Source organism: Gossypium raimondii, chromosome 11, assembly GCF_025698545.1.
Source record: "Gossypium raimondii isolate GPD5lz chromosome 11, ASM2569854v1, whole genome shotgun sequence".
Taxonomy (NCBI): domain Eukaryota; kingdom Viridiplantae; phylum Streptophyta; class Magnoliopsida; order Malvales; family Malvaceae; genus Gossypium; species Gossypium raimondii.
In genome coordinates, this window is record NC_068575.1 from 61,711,443 (window position 1) to 61,728,326 (window position 16,884).

Sequence of the window (16,884 nt, forward strand, 5' to 3'; positions counted from 1 at the left end):
CGACTATTGACCAGTAGATCGGCAATTGAACTCAAAACGCACGATTGTTGACTCGTTTTGGGCCAGCCCAAACCCCCACAACTTATTAAATGGGGTTTATCTTATCCACTTAAACTGATTCGAAGAAAATTAAGACTAGTTTGGTAAATATGAAAAGCAATCCCATGTAATTTTAACAAATATATAAAAATAATATTTCACAAAATCTACTATTGTAAATTTTATATTTCAAAAATAATTTAAAAATATTTTTTTATTTAAATTTAGTCTAATATCAATTATCATGTTTTTAATATTAAACTTATATATTATTATATTTTAATGTTGTAATCATATTAGTAATGGAAAGGTACAAAATTTTTGAATAATTTTAAGAAATAAAAACGTAATTTAATTAATACAACCATTAAACTCGTGTATTGTATGGGATAAAAAGTTAATTTAAATCTAAAATTACAATTTAAATTGCATATTACAATATATAGATGGATATTTAATTTTTTGGATTTAAATATTAAATATTCAAAATTTAAAATTATTATCCATGGTAAATATGTGGATAAGAATCATGTGATTGTTGAACCTTAATGGAGTATCTTCGGACCAACTAACATGCTCTATGGGCTTAAATGATGGGAGAGAAACATATGTCTTCTTTTTTTGGCCAGAAGGGAAACATGTATCTAACGTAAGGTAAATTCACAGAGCAATCATGTATATAGAGAGAATGTTAACAGATTAAACTAGACAATGTTGGTGTGACGAAATTAGGGGCTGATAGGGTTTTGATTCCATTAAAATGGGTTTGTTCATAATTTATAAAAATTGAAATTAATATTAATAAATTTATATTTTCATCCCTCAAAAACGATAAAAATTTAATTTTATATTTTAAAAATTATAAAGATATAAATTATTAAAATGATAAAATTATATTTTTATTATCGTAAAACTATACAACTTAATTTCGCCCTTTTTTTTTTTACTTCACCTCTACTTTGAGTCAAAATAGACAAATACCTTATCTTTATGGGTTGATGTGGACCGATACACCTAACCTGGGTTAACAATTAAGCGAATGGCTTGAGCAATGTTCATCCTAAAGAATTGAAAGACTCTAGAGTCCATTCCTACTAGTTTTTGAAAAAAAAAAAAAGTTAAATCACAATTTAAGACTTGAACTTGGTAACAACTTTTATATCGAGATTTAAATTTTTTTAGCTTATATTGAGATTGGAACCTTTTTTTTGGTTTAAGTCTCTGAATCTAGTAATTATTCTTATATTGAAGCCTAAACTAGGTAATTATTCCCACATTAAAACTCGAACATCTTGTTGTCAAAATTAGTCCCTGAATTTGGTCCATATTGAGGCTTAACCTTTATAATTATTCTTACGTTAAGGTTTAAACTTTAAGACTTTCAAAAGAATACAAAGAGTTAGCTTAGTTAAAAAAAATTTGAATGTATTTGAACATAAAAAAATTTAGACCACGAGACCCAAAAAGTTATTTAACCCGAAAAGGACAATAACTCGCAGCCGTTTTAAACTTGAAATTATTAATGGTTGCACTGTCTGACCTCAAAGATCTTTGAAAATCTACTAAACTCTCCAAAAACAAAACTAATTATAATTTATATACATACAAAATAGGACCTCTATTAACATATAATTTAGAGCTGACGAAACAAATCAAAGAATCAGTATATAGATTGACATCTATATAGTGTGATCCATAAACAAAAATCTATTACGGGTCAAGGGCTTAAGGCCTACATGCGGTTGAAGACCCATTTTAACCTATTATATGTTACTCGAATTCGAAAATGAGTGTTCAAAGACATTCATGTGCTTAAAACCAGACGGCACAGTTATACCTATATTCGTATATGTGTTGTGTTGCTGTATCTTTAGGGACGGAGAGGTTCTTATACTCGAATTGGTAACCCGTAATTGAGGTAGGTTCGAATGCGTCCATCAAAGCTTGCATGAGTGTTCAAAGACATGTATGTGTTTAAAACCAGACCGCACAGTTATACCTATATTCGTATATGTGTTGTGTTGCTGTATCTTTAGGGATGGAGAGGTTCTTATACTCGAATTGGTAACCCGTAATTGAGGTAGGTTCGAATGCGTCCATCAAAGCTTGCAGTGACAATCACAAGACCCCATTTGTGAGAACTTAACATACTTTGATATGCACTCTTCAGAACTTTTAACTCGAATTTCCACAAGTCGGAGGCAATTGCGGCCGGACTCGTGTTGGGGAGTGTCTCTTCGGGCCAAGTTGCAGACCCCCTTGTTAAAGACTCCATCAGAACACGTTTCAGAGAGAAACCATTTGGGGAAGCAAGGGGAGCGAGTTGTTCTAGCTCCACCTTGGGATTTAATTGTTTTTTTCCGTTTGTAAGGCTGTTTTCCCGCATATTGTCATTTGATTCAGAAGACATGAGCGTTCCGGGATCGGTTTTGATGCCACACCAAGGTATAGCAATCGATGCATTGTGGGAGAGGAAACTCTCGCGAGACGAAATGTTCTTCGCTTTCGAACAGTTCTTCTCTGGATTAGTGTAATTCCATATGTAGACATTAGAATCCTCGCTGGCCGAGATGATTTGTTTCCCGTCTTGGCTAAAAGTTGCAGAAATCTGACTCGTTGCAATCCGAAATCCAGGTGCTGAAAGATATGAAATAAGCTTAAATCATGGAAATGCCAAGATCAGAACGGCAGACATTCATGGAACGATAATTAGAGGAACGGTAGAGTCAAACACTCACCTTTTAGTTTGTATACAACATCTCTTCCAGACAAGACACGGACAAGTGAATCGGCTGAAGTAATGATCACTTTGCTTGGATCACAAGGAGAGAACTAAAATTTGAACAACAACAAAACACGAGTTCACTTGTAAGAAAATGTAATAAAGAAGAAACATACAAAAGAGTTAATAAGGATTAAATGTAACCACCTCGAATCCAGTTATCTTTTTTCCAGGTAACTTCTTTTTGCTTTGTAAGTATACCGGCACATCGATTTGAAGTCTATTACCTGACAAACAATACGCACGATTCAGAGATTCAACCCAAAAATACCAGCAAAAAAAGGTCTAATGGTGCAGACCTGTCTTGCAAATTTAGAAACGACCATACCTATGATATCATAAAAACGGCAGTTTCCAGTCATCGAGCCAACAATTCCTCCCTACAATAATCAAACAAAGAGGTTTAGTAACAAAAATTCATTAGATTTCCGGGGACAACACAAGATTTACGACTAACCTTTCCGTCAGGGCGATAACATACAGCAGTGACTATATCCCTTACATCAGTATAATCAATAACTCGACAATGAAGAACTTCCCAAATACGAACTTTTCCATCAATCGAGCCGCTTATGAAATAATTATCATCCATAGGGTTGAAGGCAACAGAAGTCACTACGTAGACAATAACAGTAACACATACATTAATGTCATGCAACTTGGAAGAAGATAAATCAGTTCGCCAAACAAGACATGTAATAAAAATGTCCTACCATAATTGTTATGAGAAAAAACCCTCAAGCATCGATCGGATCCAACTTGCCATAGACGAACGGTTTTATCGACAGAGGATGACAACAGAAACTACAACAAAGAACATACGATATGTCAAGAATGAAAACGCCTAGTATCGAAATCTAACAGGTAATATGAAAAATCTAGGAACTTTACCCCTTTCTTAGACCACGAAAGAGCCAATATTTCGCCACTGTGTCCCTGAAATTCATGCAGCGGCTTCTCGGAAATTCGGAAGACCTTGGGTGGGAAAATGACACAAGTTGAATCCGATAATCTCCCCAACTTCTTAATTTTATCAATATGGTCTTTATCCATATTGAGAGGAGTCAGTTGGGAAAGATGATTCATTCTAAAGTAGAGACACGAAGAATCGAGGTCTTGTATGTTGAATCCATCTAAATTCTCATCCTCGATGATCTTCCATATACGAACCATACAATCTTCACCTGCAGTTGCTAGAAACTTCCCGTCGAGACTGAACTTCATCGTTGAGATGGACCCTTCGTGTGCCAAAAATTCTTGCCCACAATAAAGGGAAGACAACTCCTTGGAATGCTTGTTACATGGATGAACTCTAACTCTTTTCGTCCTTTCCCCTAATACTGAATCATAATCACTCTGCTTCGATCCAACTTCAACATGTCTATCAACAACATGGGCAATGGCACCTAATTTACTTAACCAACTCTTTTTTACCTTCATTTGTGGATCAATTCGTGGCCTTCCCTCGAGCTTTCCACGCAAGTGCGGATCAAGCTGAGGAGATGATGGCATAGGGGACGTCTTGAACTCTAGAGAACTAACGGATTTACTTGAACAACTCTTCTCTATCACAACTAATTCCATTTGATCATCCAAATTCTTATCTTGATGTGTAAAATGATTTGGCATTGAAAACATTTCAACTGGTTCTTGACCATCATTGGACTGGTTCGATAAAACACCATCTTTAAGAGCTAATGTACTCAACGCCACCTCACTATCTTGTGAGACTTCGAGTGCATCCCTACATGGACCACCGGGATCCTCGCCGGTAAATGAACTCCGAACAAAACTTAGACCCATCCATGTCCAGAGCCTATGGCGACGATTATCAACACTTTCTGGGAACACAGACCAGAACTTGTAGTGATCAAAATTGTCTGAAAAACCGTTGACTTGGCCAAAATCAGGACTAGAACAACATTCATCGGAATAAACTGAACGGCTATCAAAGAATTGATCATCATCTTCCTCTTCTTCAAAATAATTTCCCATAATTAGTTTTTTTTGGTTATTCTTTCAATCCATGAAATCCTGAAACATCAGTTAAACAAATTTTCAACTTTTTTTTTTAAATCATGAAAAACCAATTAACAAACTTCTAAGAAGAATCATAAAGGGACAGATCTTTGCGGCAAATTTTCAAATACCATGAAGACAAAAAATGAAGAGTTTAAAAACATTCTAAAAGGAAACTATTACATGACCATGAAACAAAACAACAAACAGATATCGGGAAACCCTATATATATATATTTAGTGATTTACTCACCTGGGTCACCACGAAATGTTGGACAATCCCAGAATTCCACGGATTTTTCACCTCCCTATTTTCTTTGCGTCACCCAGAAGAAAAAAAAAAACTTCCAATTCTAAAGTACAGAAGTGTGTATTATAAAATACACACTATATAATTAATATGCCTCGAAATTGGCGTTAACGCGAAGGAGAAGAAGATGCGAAGTCCTAAAGCTTTGATAGATAGACGGTGGTTGGTTTCTTTGTATCTGTATCCGTCAATGTCTGCCTTTTCTTTCTCCTTATATAATAGTTATGATTTCTATGGGTTGAAATCGAATAATTAAAAGGTAAAATGCATGCCGAGTAACTACACAATCATCTCAATTTCAAAAAATTATAAAATAATAATTAAATTATTAAAAAATTTTAAGTTGTTTTTTAAATAGTTTGATTAGTGAGATCAAGTAACGATTCGACAATCAGTGCTATAGAACCATCAATGAGTAGAAAATTATACTTTAAATCTAAGTCGATCTAATGGGTAGTGTAAGAAGTCAAAAAAGAAAGGCATTTCGATTTTGATTCATATATTCGTGATTTAAGACAGTGCGATGGAGAAGTACAACAGTGATTATATTCGAATAGTTTAATGATTATTTTGTAACTTTTTGAAGTTAAATGACTAAAACATAAAGATATTAATAGTTTGGTGACTTTGAGTGCAATTTCTCCCTAATTTAATTACTGGTAAGCTAAAAGGTAAAATTGTTTTGTTTGTTTGTGGGGCACTTTCGTATCTCTTACATTCTCCATTTGTCTTGTCTCTATTCCACCCACGACTTTAGTTTAACTGTTCTTGTCTTCTTTTATTTTCATTTTCGTCGAAACAGCTTGCTTTCATTGATTTAAAAGAAAGGTAAATATATTTGTTTTTATTTAAGGTTGGTTTCATTGTTTTGTTCTCGTATCAGTGATTGAATTCAACAACTAATTTGAATAAAAAATTCAAGCCACATAAAAGTCGCTTAATTTTGATAAAAAATTCAAACCTTAATGTAAGAATTGTGGCCTAGTTTAAGTCCTAAAATAATTGTTAAGTTGAAGTATTGATTTTAAAATAAAAATTTAAACTTTAATATGAGAATAATTGTCAATTTAAAGATTAATTTTAAAAATCAAGCTTTAACTGCTAAATTCAGACCCCAAAATAATTAAACCTTCAATATTTATTTCTTTTAGTTCTAATTGGTACTGAATTTGATTTTTGTCATATATTATAATCCATTTTTCAACTCTATTAAAACTAATGGCACGATATGTTTGAATTTATAGTCCACTTCATTTAATTTCAATGAAATTATAAAATGAACTCAAATATACGGAAAACCTAAAATCGATATTAATTTAAAAAATATAAATACGAATTTAAACATTAAAATCAAACAGGAATTATTTTTAAATTGTCAAACTAAGTTTTTGAAGAATTATTTATATTTTATCAAATTATAATTACAATTAGACATTTTATAGTTTTAAAAATTCTATTTATTGATATTTTAACATATATTCTCAGACTTTTTTTTCGTACGTGCTAACTGTATTGATTTTTGTTTTTAAATATTTTTTTTCCAATATTTCCTTTCCCAGCCATGGCTAATTGGTCGTGACCCCTTCTTCAAATTGATAGGAAAAAGGTTTAATTCTGTGTAGAATTAGCTCACTTTTATTAACAAATTAATTAATTACTTCTTTCTTAAAATTAATTCTTAAACCACTTGTTGACTAATCACATGATGTAAGCCCATGTACTTTTAAAAATATTACTATTATAATCAATCGAGTTTTAGTTCGATTGGAATGAGTATTATTATTAATATAGGAGGACGTGAGTTTAAATAAGTTGAAACACATTATGCCTAGTTCTAAACATTGTATAAATATATATATATGATCAATACTTATAATAAAATTATTTAAAATAAATAAATAAATAAATACAAACAATCTTATTCAAAAATACCGAGTGATTAATATAAATGTATGGTTTTATTGTATGATTAGTTCATAATTTTAATATATATATTTTGTGTATAAATTAAATTTAAAAGTTAAACATTGACCATCTATATAAAAAGAATTATATATTAAAAATAATGTAGATTAACTAGTTTTAATATTTTGTCATTTCATGAGGAAGATTCTGGTTGAAGATTTTTAGACAAATCAATGCTATGTTACAAAGACAGGTCCTTTGTCTCCCAAAATAACAAGAGACAACATAATTAGTGTCATCAGTTCCGGTAACCATCGAATCGGATTAATCAAATTTATATAAAATTATTAACTCAAAATTTCTTTTATTGAATATTAAGTTAAAGAATTGAAATTTTAATTACATTCTTTTATTAATGAGATAAAATTAGCATTTCATTTTCCAAATACATTATCTTATCTCATAAAAAAGAGAGAGAAAAAGAAGCAAAACATAATAAAATCGGTACTAACATTCAAATACTAAATTCAAACATACAGTAACTTTTTTATATAAAAATAATAATTTATTATTAAACATTAAAGTCTGCTAATTCTAGAGAGAAACATATCATCGTTAAGTGGCTTAGAAGACAAGTAAATTGAAGAAAGTTGTTGGGTTGGACCGACTATTTATTATTGAAATAATTCTTTATCTTACTTCTAGTTTTTCTTTTTCCTTTGTGCTTTTTCGTTTCCCATTCCTGAGGTGTCAAATTATATTAATAATTGTATTATTAATTTATCACAATTTAAAACCGTGTACGAAGCCTATAGACATAATGATGCTCACACCTATGGCCCTTAAGATGCTAATCATGCTTTAAGACGAGCTCTATACTAATGCATTTCCATAATTAGTTGTAATGGGCTAATATTTTCTTTAGATAAAACGTCGGAAATTAACCTTAAAAAGCTTTAAAGTATAATAACTTAAGGGAAAGATCAATTCAAGTGAGATCATTATTTCAAAAGCAATATAATTTTTAAAATATTAATTAATAAACCTAAAATCATCAATTTTATTGTTTAATGTTTTTAGCAAAGTTTTTTCTTAAAAACTACTCACATATACATTAAAAAAAAACCTACCATATATATCTTATAAAAGACTGCACAACTTATTTTTCTCCAAAGAAACAAAATTCATAACCAATATGTATCAATTACCAAAGATCCTATATAGTTAAAAAAAAGAGTCCTATTCCACAATATTTTCTTATTCATCATTGTATATATATGTATGTATACATAAGTAATTAAGAATGCTTGCTTCCCTACTGTATCAGACGATATCAATCAGGGCCCTAAAGAATTTCACCATATCATGTATCTGATAAGGGCATTAGGCAAAAAGAATGGTGGAAACGCAGTTATAATCTGAACTGCATGATTTACATCTTTTGTAACGATTATAGAAACGGAAAGTTCACTTTACCGGTAGTCGAGTTTTTTACAGCTTTCACGCATCCACTTCCCTTCGAATCCCGTTCTCTTCCACGCCAGACACGAACCTTAATTGTTGTTGCAACTGCATCATAATAATGAAATCAAATCATCAGTGCCAAGGTTATGGGTGTTTCTTTTTCAGTACAAAAGCTGTAGTTGGGGTAAAAGAAGGGTTGCGGATTATGTTACTCAAACTTGGGTAGTTGGGTGCAGTATTGAATACGAATACGTGTCTGACATATGGCATGTTCCATCTTTTCTAAGTTTCACATATAATTGGAAAGTTTGGTAGGTTATATACAAAGAATAGTACTAGACACAACCATGAAATGAAGTGGAGGAACATAAAGCTTGCAAATTTAATGGTGAATGTACCGGAGCAGTCCCTCTATTATAGGGACTTGATCAAATTAGTCCCTCTACTATTAAATATATCAATTTAGCCTCTGTATTATTAAAAAAAAAAAATCAAACAAGACCAAACTGGAATAAAGTTAACATTTACTGTTAAAAAAAAATCATCTACTATTTAATAGATTAACATTTTTAAAGTTTTTATGATTCTGTAAATGAAACCTTTTGTTTGGAATTGAAAAAAAATTCAAGACATTTTTATACAGTAAATATTAACTGTGTTACAATTAGGACTTATTTAATTCTTTTTAATAGTATAGGGACTAAATTGATTCATTTATACTACAGGGACATCCCAAATACTTTAAATTTAATTATATAAAAGCCTGTAAAGAAACTCACTTGATCATGTTTCAACTTTTCAGCAGTTAACTCATCAGTCAGATTCATCATTCTGCAAAAAGTTTACAGACAAGCATATCAGAATAAAGTTGTATTCGTAGGTGGGATAGAAACGTAGAACTACTTGATTGGATTCGAAAACCAACCTAGATTGTAGCTCCGTGATCTTGCCTAGCAGTAAACGCTCCCTCTCAGAAGCTGGGGTTTCAACCTATTGACAAAGAAGGTTTGATAGGAGAAGAAAGAATAACCTACTAGATATTATTCACCTTAAACAAGGATAAAAGGTTCTTACATTTCCATTGCTCTCCGAACGAGGAAGAGGAGGCAACTTTCCGTTTTGTGAGGCTAGTAAAACAGAAAAAGAAATGGATTACTATACTGATAAGCAGTATATTTCCTAAACGTGCATGATGGAAAGAAAAATCTTTCACTGACCATCTACAGCCTCGGCAGACTGCAAGGTATTCAACAAATTCACGATGAGATCCTAGCATTCCAAAAAGAATTTCCAGTGAGAACATGAATAATTATAAGGTAAACATTCTATCAGCAATGTGATTGTCCCGAGCTTAAGTCTTTACCTGTTGAAGTGAGGTTTGCTGGAAAAGATTTTGAAGGTGAGTCATAAGAATTGATGCGGGCACGTTACCGTTGGTTAAATCCTTGGGGGATTGAATGATAGGCTGAAAAACAGGGAAAATTGATAAAACTATAAGCAAACGACTAAGAAGTGGGTTAACATGTTCCACTACCAGATGGATGAAGCCACATACAAGATGAGATGAATTTATATTTGATGACAACACATGTTATAATTTTTTTAATATTATGAAGGTGTGTGCCTCAATAAAGGTGCCTCCCCCGGAAGACAGTGAGGCACTTTCTCTTATTTTGTGCCACACCTTATACTCTGCACACACACCTTAACCCGAGATCCTCCATCTATAAGAGATCCTTAAGCTTCAAGATGTAGATATTATAAAAAAATGAAATAAACATAAATTCACAGCCAATGACGTTGAAAGAAGGTGGTGCACACGAACCACTTGTTTGGATTCAAACATCCAATCACCAACGCTAGCAGACTTTCTGAGAGGTGAAGTCTGAAACTTGAGAAGAAACAGAGCATCCAGTAAGAAGTTGACAATTAATACTGTTAATACAAGGGTATTAAGCGAAGACCAATAACTCACCTGTGAAGATCGACGTGAAACTGAACTTAAAGGAATATCCTAAAGAATATTATCCGGTTAGTAAAGTTGCACAGACAAACAAAAATAGCATTAAAATTGACCTTTTAGAAAAAAGTACTAAAATCAAACCTTACCTTTACAAGATCTAAATTTTCTGATGTTACTGAAAATCGACCTTTTATTTGCACCAGATTAGCCTTTGACTTCTCATCCAAAGATTCCCTAAACCCTGTCAAAGGAGAAAAAGTATTCTACAATATATATCCGCAATAGCAGCCACTGGTGGCGGTGGTGGTGAAGAAAACAAAAGCAATGATTCTAAATGCCACGAGTTTGTTACCTCCTGAAGACTTAATAGGAGCTGATAAGCTGTTAGCAGATGCTCGATTAGGAAGCATCAATGGACCACTAAAACTTGGTGCTTTACGAACTTGGCAAACTTTCTCATTGGCAGGTAAATTTTCATTTTCAAACCTGATATTAGCAGGCCGTTAGCTCATCATCTACAGTTTTCTCCTACATCTCTGATGATATTTAAATTATTTTCTAAAGTTAACACAGATATGAGATTAATCACACATGTGAGCAATGCAACAGTAAACCATTTTGTTTCTCATCCTTCAATTCCCAACTATAGCAAGACCAAAGCAATAACACAAGAAACTATATTAAAAAATAAAAAGCAGATTGAGTCACCTCCCCATATGTTATAGTCGGTGTGACAAAACAATTAGAACCAAATGTTCTAAACATGTTGAGATCACTTTATAAACCTGTAAAGGAGACAAATTAAATTGAAAAGCTAACCCACTATGAACCATGACCAACCTTTCTGAGTTACGAACCCGATCTGAAGATGAATGATTAAGAACAGGACCAGTTGTAAGTGGCCCACTTTGGGTTTGCCTGGGTTTCACTGTTTTAGCCTTGGCCAAATCAACATCCTTTTCTGAAGTCGATGCCATAACATCAATGTTTGATCCATTTTTCCTCAAACCCTTCTCAACTCTATCACAATCCAAATTCTTTCCTGTCTCATTCAAGCAATCAGGCTGTATTGAGTCAACGCTCCTTGGTCCTCCAAATTCAACCAGAGATACTTCCCTATCTAAATTCAGCTTTCCCAAACTAGATTCACAGTAAGCTGCAGCCTGTCAGCCAACACCAAGAGTAAATTAACGTAGTTTGCTATAAAAGGCAAATAAGAAAAGACATACAATTTCTTGCTTAAGTAGAAAAAGTAGTATTTTAACCACGTCCAGATACACTTCACAAACTGCCAAGGGCAAAAAGTACAACTGCTGACCTTATGACCAGGGCTTGATTTCAAGCTCTCATCATCTTTGCACTCATGAATATCATCATCATCACGCACCTTAGCACGTTAAAGTGAAAAATTAGCATAAACCATGTAATTGATGTAACTAACAAAGAAATGGCTTTCAATACTATATGTATGCATTAAAATCTTACTATTAAAGGTTAAAACTAAACATTTGCCTACCAGAGATGCTTGTGCTTTCAAATCCTCGATATCAAAATTCCAGGCACTAACTCCTCTTTGGTACTCACTCTGACAAGCAAAAAAAGATAACACCCTCAACAGTGAGAAAACACAAATGTCCCCGAATGGTCAACCCGACAGTTAAACAGAAATATTATCAGAAAAAAATGGTAAATCTAATTTAAGATGAAAATGGCGTATGACTGCTGATATCTAACCTGTGATAAAGCTTCTTGTTCTGCTGAAGGCATTTTCTTTAGAGCAAGTTGTGCAGCATCTTTAAGCTGTAAAATTTTGTATAAAAAAAGCATTAGACAAATACTATGGAAATTAAAGCAAAATGGCATTGGGATCAGTAACCTGAAGGGCTTTCACACGATTCCAAAGTGGTGGCAGATCAGTAAATAATTTCTTCAGAGAAAGCTCAGGAGGTTTTGCATGCTTGAAAAAGGAGTGCTTTAATAATTTCTCTGCAGTTGGCCTCTTCGTTTGATCTTTAACCAGGCACATTGCTACCATTTCTTTAAAAGACTGAACAAAACTGGAAGTCCTTTAATTAGAAACTTGCTATGCCAAGCAAGCAATTCAAAAACACCATTAACACCATTTTTTATTTACATGATGACAAATAACCAGAAAGATTAGCAATACCTTAGAGAACTTCTTATCTCGATCATAATCTAGTCCTGGTGGAGCATTTTGTATGGTCATCAGGAGAACCTGTTATTGTTAGAAAGAACAGCTGTAAAACATATTTAAGCGTTCATTAAGAGCTCATACTACCAAACCCTCCACTATGCAGTATTTATCTAAATTCTTGCTATACTTTCAATGGGTATTTGATACCTTCATTGGTGGATATTTTGAAAAAGGTGCATGACCATGAGCCAACTCCAATGCTGTTATGCCAAATGACCATATATCAGCCCTGGTGCAAAAAATGCGGCCATTTAATGAAACTACAAAATTATGCATCCAAGCCTAATTCAACAAACCCAAGCATAACTTCCATTAACCAGTCTTCTGTAGTACCATTTAAATATTTAAGCATTGCAATGTACATGCAATTGGCAGCTTGAGGAGCATAGATACTAATAATAAGCCATGATGCATGGATAAAGTGAAATTTTGAGTTTTGGAAAAAACATAGATATCACTCAAATCAAAATCAGAAGACCTCATAGTTTCGAACACACAAGCAGCCCTAGCTAACCCGAAGCAGAAAATACTTGTGTACGCTAATATGTCTGAATCATTTATGTGATAATATGCATTTAAGTAAAACTTCAAGACCTTAAATACTTTTTAAAATCTTAAACACGAATTAAAAACTGACTTGGAGTTATATCCACTTCCGGGCTGCAAGACCTCTGGTGCCATCCTGCAGGCAAGGATAAATTGGAATCTCAAACCATGAAAATTTAAAAAAATAAAAAAAAATAAAAAAATAAAGAAAGAAAACTGTCAGTGGCATCAGTGGAGTTGAATAGAGACTCGACAAAGATAGCTCACCAGCAAGGGGTTCCAACAAAGGTGTTTCTAGAACGCTGTCTATCTCCTGAATCAAACATGCAAGCTGAAACACCAAAGTCAGCAAGCTTTACAGTGCCATTGTTATCAAGCAGTATGTTCCCAGCCTATAATTTAAAAAAAAAAAACTCAAATCAAAACAATAACAAATTAATGTGAATAGAACAATGTGAACTTAAATGGTGCACTGACCTTAACATCCCGATGAATATGTCCTTGTCGATGAAGATAATCCAAAGCCTTAAGAGTTTCTTTCAGAATAGTACCAATAGCAGGCTCCTCAAAACCTTCAGGATAAGCTATCTTCATGAGGTGCAAACAAGAACCCTCTGACATGAAGGGCATGACTACCCAAAGGCTACGGTCAACTACAAAGGAACAATATGCCCGAATAACATTTGGGTGATCAATCAAACTCATTGTTTGAGCTTCCCTGCGTATGTCATCCTGCAAAGGACCATTAGCTATCAAGACAGCCACACAAGAGCCAGGGATTACAGTACAAAGAGAAGCTGTCCACTAATATGAAGAGTAGAAGATATAGAACAAGAGAGCTAAACTATACCACACATGCTTCTACAAGTTGCAGAGCCTCTAACAACTTCTCTTATTACAAACTTCAACAACCAAAAATAAGATAACTGTGGCATGCATCTATTGACTCATTCTACTATTATCAAATGTATAACTTGTTCAGATAGTAATGAGACAAACAAGCATACCAGATATTTAGGATACATGAACTCGAGCTAAGGCTTAAGTATGACATAGGAAGTAAAGCTAGGGAAAGGAAAAGGAAGGTATAGAGATTAGCACTGGTTCCCTTGTTTAGAGAACATTTTAATAGGACAGAATTTTAATCGTACCACTAGCAAGAAAAAACTTTTAAACTCTTTTACTCTGCTTGGAATTAAATCCCAATAATATCTCAATCCTTTCTCGAGACAAGTAACAAAATTTCTATGAGAAGTGAGAACAGAATCATCTCCACGTAGATCAAGTGGACAGTAATTAATTTCTGTATGCACCTACTCCTAACTTCAGAGAAAAAATCAAAACAAGAAAGAAAGATAGAATACAAAAGATCCCATGGATCAGTAGTGCCAGCATTAGACACTGTATTCCTCAATGGCAGAAATCCAGCTTCAATTAACCATGGAATGTTTATAGACTATCTTAAGTACACACAGTAGCAAAGGCAACCTAGAACTAAAAAGGCCAAAGTAAAGTTCATGTTATGGACACCACACACAAAAACACACACTACTATTTGAAGGGTATGGTTCAAATAACAATAAACAGACTTTTTTTGCTTTCTAAGAAACAATTAAAGATAGAACAAAAAAAGAACAGCTTTTAACATTAAGCAAATTCAGAAGGCACAAATACTAAACATTATCAAAAACTAAAGAAACAAACTAATACGCAACACAAGAAATAAAAGCTTCAATTGAATCATCGCTCACAACCTAATAAACTCCAAATTAAAAATAATAATAAAGTAAGAATCTATGAAATCCATTCAACTCAACGACGAACAATCAGTGAAATCCACAACCAAATTCTAATCAAACGAAATCTTCAAATCAACTTACAGTCAATTATTCGACTAGAAACAGTAAAAAAATAAATAAATTAAATAAAGAAGAAAATAAACAAACGAACCAGATTACTATTGCAGCGATCGAGATCCAAGCACTTAATAGCTACGACGTCGTTAAAAGGAATATAGATCGCTCTATAAACCGTAGCACTTGCGCCATAACCAACCTCTTCCAGAAGCTTGTAATCGCTAGGATTCGCCGAGTAACTCCGACTCCCTCCCATTCTCTTCATACCTTTAAAGCCTCAAAACCGACTTCGGAAAAACAAAACCAATAACCGTCAAGAAATCCCCGGCCAAAGCTTCCGGCAAAGCAAATTGAAGTAAAAAAGAGTTACCGCTACAAATTTTTTTAAAAAAATACGGCTTTATTATTGTTGTTATTATTATTCAGTGAAGTGTTTATTTGATCCGTTGACCGCTATGAGAAGCGAATATGGAGGAAGGGGGGGACTGGTTTGAGCCTTTGAGGGAAGAGATAGGAGAACTGAAGGGAGTGCGTGCTGACGTGGCTGTTTTGCTGCTAGGTGATTCAGATTTCGACACGTGTATTTGACGCTTTCGTTTCATGAATTTAATTGTCGATTCGTTTTGTTTTTTCCGCTTGGATTTCGATATCTTTGCAGTGATTTTGTTTTCTATATTTACATATACAACATTATTTTTGTTAATAATTTGTTTCTGTTAATTTTGGTAAAATCCGTAAATTTATATACGGGTTAAACTACTGTTTAGGGTTTTCATTTGGCAACAATTTTCAGATTAGGGTTTAAACTTTTTTTATTTCAATTTAGTCTCTGAACTTGACAATTATTCTCATATTTGAGCTTGAACTAAACAATTGTTTTTACATTCCCATGTTAGAACATGAACTTAACAATTGTTCCAATATTAGAGTTGAACTTTGACGTTTTTAAGTAAATATCAATGACTAACTTTGATAAAAAAAAATTAGATCTCGGTGTGTAACAATTGCCAAGTTCAAAGATTAACTTTGACAAGAAAATATTTAGGCACCAATATGAAAGTAATTACCAAGTTTAGACCTCAAAAAGTTATTTAACCATTTATATTATATATTTTAGATTATCTTATTTTAATTATTTTCCGATTTTATTTTCCTTGAGTTTAGGAAATCATCCAATCAACCATATTATTTCTTTGTTTCTAAAATAGAAGGGGTTGTGTTTGAAAACTTACTCAATAATGGATAACTATTATAATTACTTAATTAAATCACCTAATTAATTGCTCCAAATCTTGGGAAGAGTTATACAAATAAATAGTCACGATAACTTTTAATTATTTAGTTATTTTATACTAACAAATATGTCGGTCAAAGAATTAAAATTTATTCTATTAACTAAGCTTTTTACAATTACTATACCACGTTGAAACACAAATAAAAAATGTACGAAGTTAAAACATGATTGCTCACTAACAATGAAAAAACAAATAAATTGCCCTACAATAATCTATAGGGATAAATATTAAATTTGTACATAAATTTGGTTTAATGTGTAATTTGATGCATGAATTTTAATTTGGTGCGATTATACATATGAACTTGAATTGTGATTCACATGTATACATAAAACTTTGATTTCGATTCAATTGTATGCGAATATATACATTTATTTTCATATTGGATTAATATAATTGTTTGTGTATGTGATACATCAATCTAAAATTAAAATAATTGTTTCTATATGCATATCAATTTAAAATGGTGCTAATTCGACAATATTGTTAG

General features: G+C 32.8%; 2 protein-coding genes across 5 annotated transcripts; both read right to left on the reverse strand.

Moving 5' to 3' along the window:
• Positions 1 to 1,615: 1,615 nt before the first annotated feature.
• Positions 1,616 to 5,341, reverse strand: LOC105801882 (uncharacterized). 2 transcript variants are annotated; one of them, XM_012633226.2, is made up of 8 exons: positions 5,094 to 5,341; positions 3,713 to 4,855; positions 3,535 to 3,625; positions 3,279 to 3,436; positions 3,150 to 3,201; positions 2,969 to 3,048; positions 2,778 to 2,871; positions 1,616 to 2,676 (listed from the first exon to the last, which is right to left on the reverse strand). In XM_012633226.2, the coding sequence occupies exons 2-8, from the start codon at positions 4,814 to 4,816 to the stop codon at positions 2,090 to 2,092; spliced, it is 2,166 nt and encodes a 721-aa protein (XP_012488680.1). In that variant the 5' UTR covers positions 4,817 to 4,855; positions 5,094 to 5,341; the 3' UTR covers positions 1,616 to 2,089. The 2 variants fall into 2 exon arrangements, with proteins under 2 accessions (XP_012488680.1, XP_052480124.1); XM_052624164.1 differs by having other exon boundaries at positions 2,484 to 2,695.
• Positions 5,342 to 8,297: 2,956 nt separating this feature from the next.
• On the reverse strand, positions 8,298 to 15,610 carry LOC105801881 (uncharacterized). 3 transcript variants are annotated; one of them, XM_012633224.2, is made up of 22 exons: positions 15,194 to 15,610; positions 13,721 to 13,975; positions 13,511 to 13,635; positions 13,335 to 13,379; positions 12,845 to 12,926; positions 12,650 to 12,718; positions 12,359 to 12,529; positions 12,217 to 12,282; positions 11,999 to 12,067; positions 11,801 to 11,869; positions 11,323 to 11,645; positions 10,835 to 10,968; positions 10,629 to 10,723; positions 10,495 to 10,533; positions 10,345 to 10,410; positions 9,883 to 9,984; positions 9,737 to 9,788; positions 9,594 to 9,646; positions 9,445 to 9,509; positions 9,299 to 9,350; positions 8,532 to 8,624; positions 8,298 to 8,426 (listed from the first exon to the last, which is right to left on the reverse strand). In XM_012633224.2, exons 1-21 carry the CDS (start codon positions 15,362 to 15,364, stop codon positions 8,556 to 8,558), a joined length of 2,172 nt encoding a protein of 723 aa, XP_012488678.1. In that variant the 5' UTR covers positions 15,365 to 15,610; the 3' UTR covers positions 8,298 to 8,426; positions 8,532 to 8,555. The 3 variants fall into 3 exon arrangements, with proteins under 3 accessions (XP_012488678.1, XP_012488677.1, XP_012488679.1); XM_012633223.2 differs by having other exon boundaries at positions 8,298 to 8,624; positions 15,194 to 15,609; XM_012633225.2 differs by having other exon boundaries at positions 8,298 to 8,624; positions 10,345 to 10,404; positions 15,194 to 15,607.
• Between the last annotated feature and the right edge of the window lie 1,274 nt (positions 15,611 to 16,884).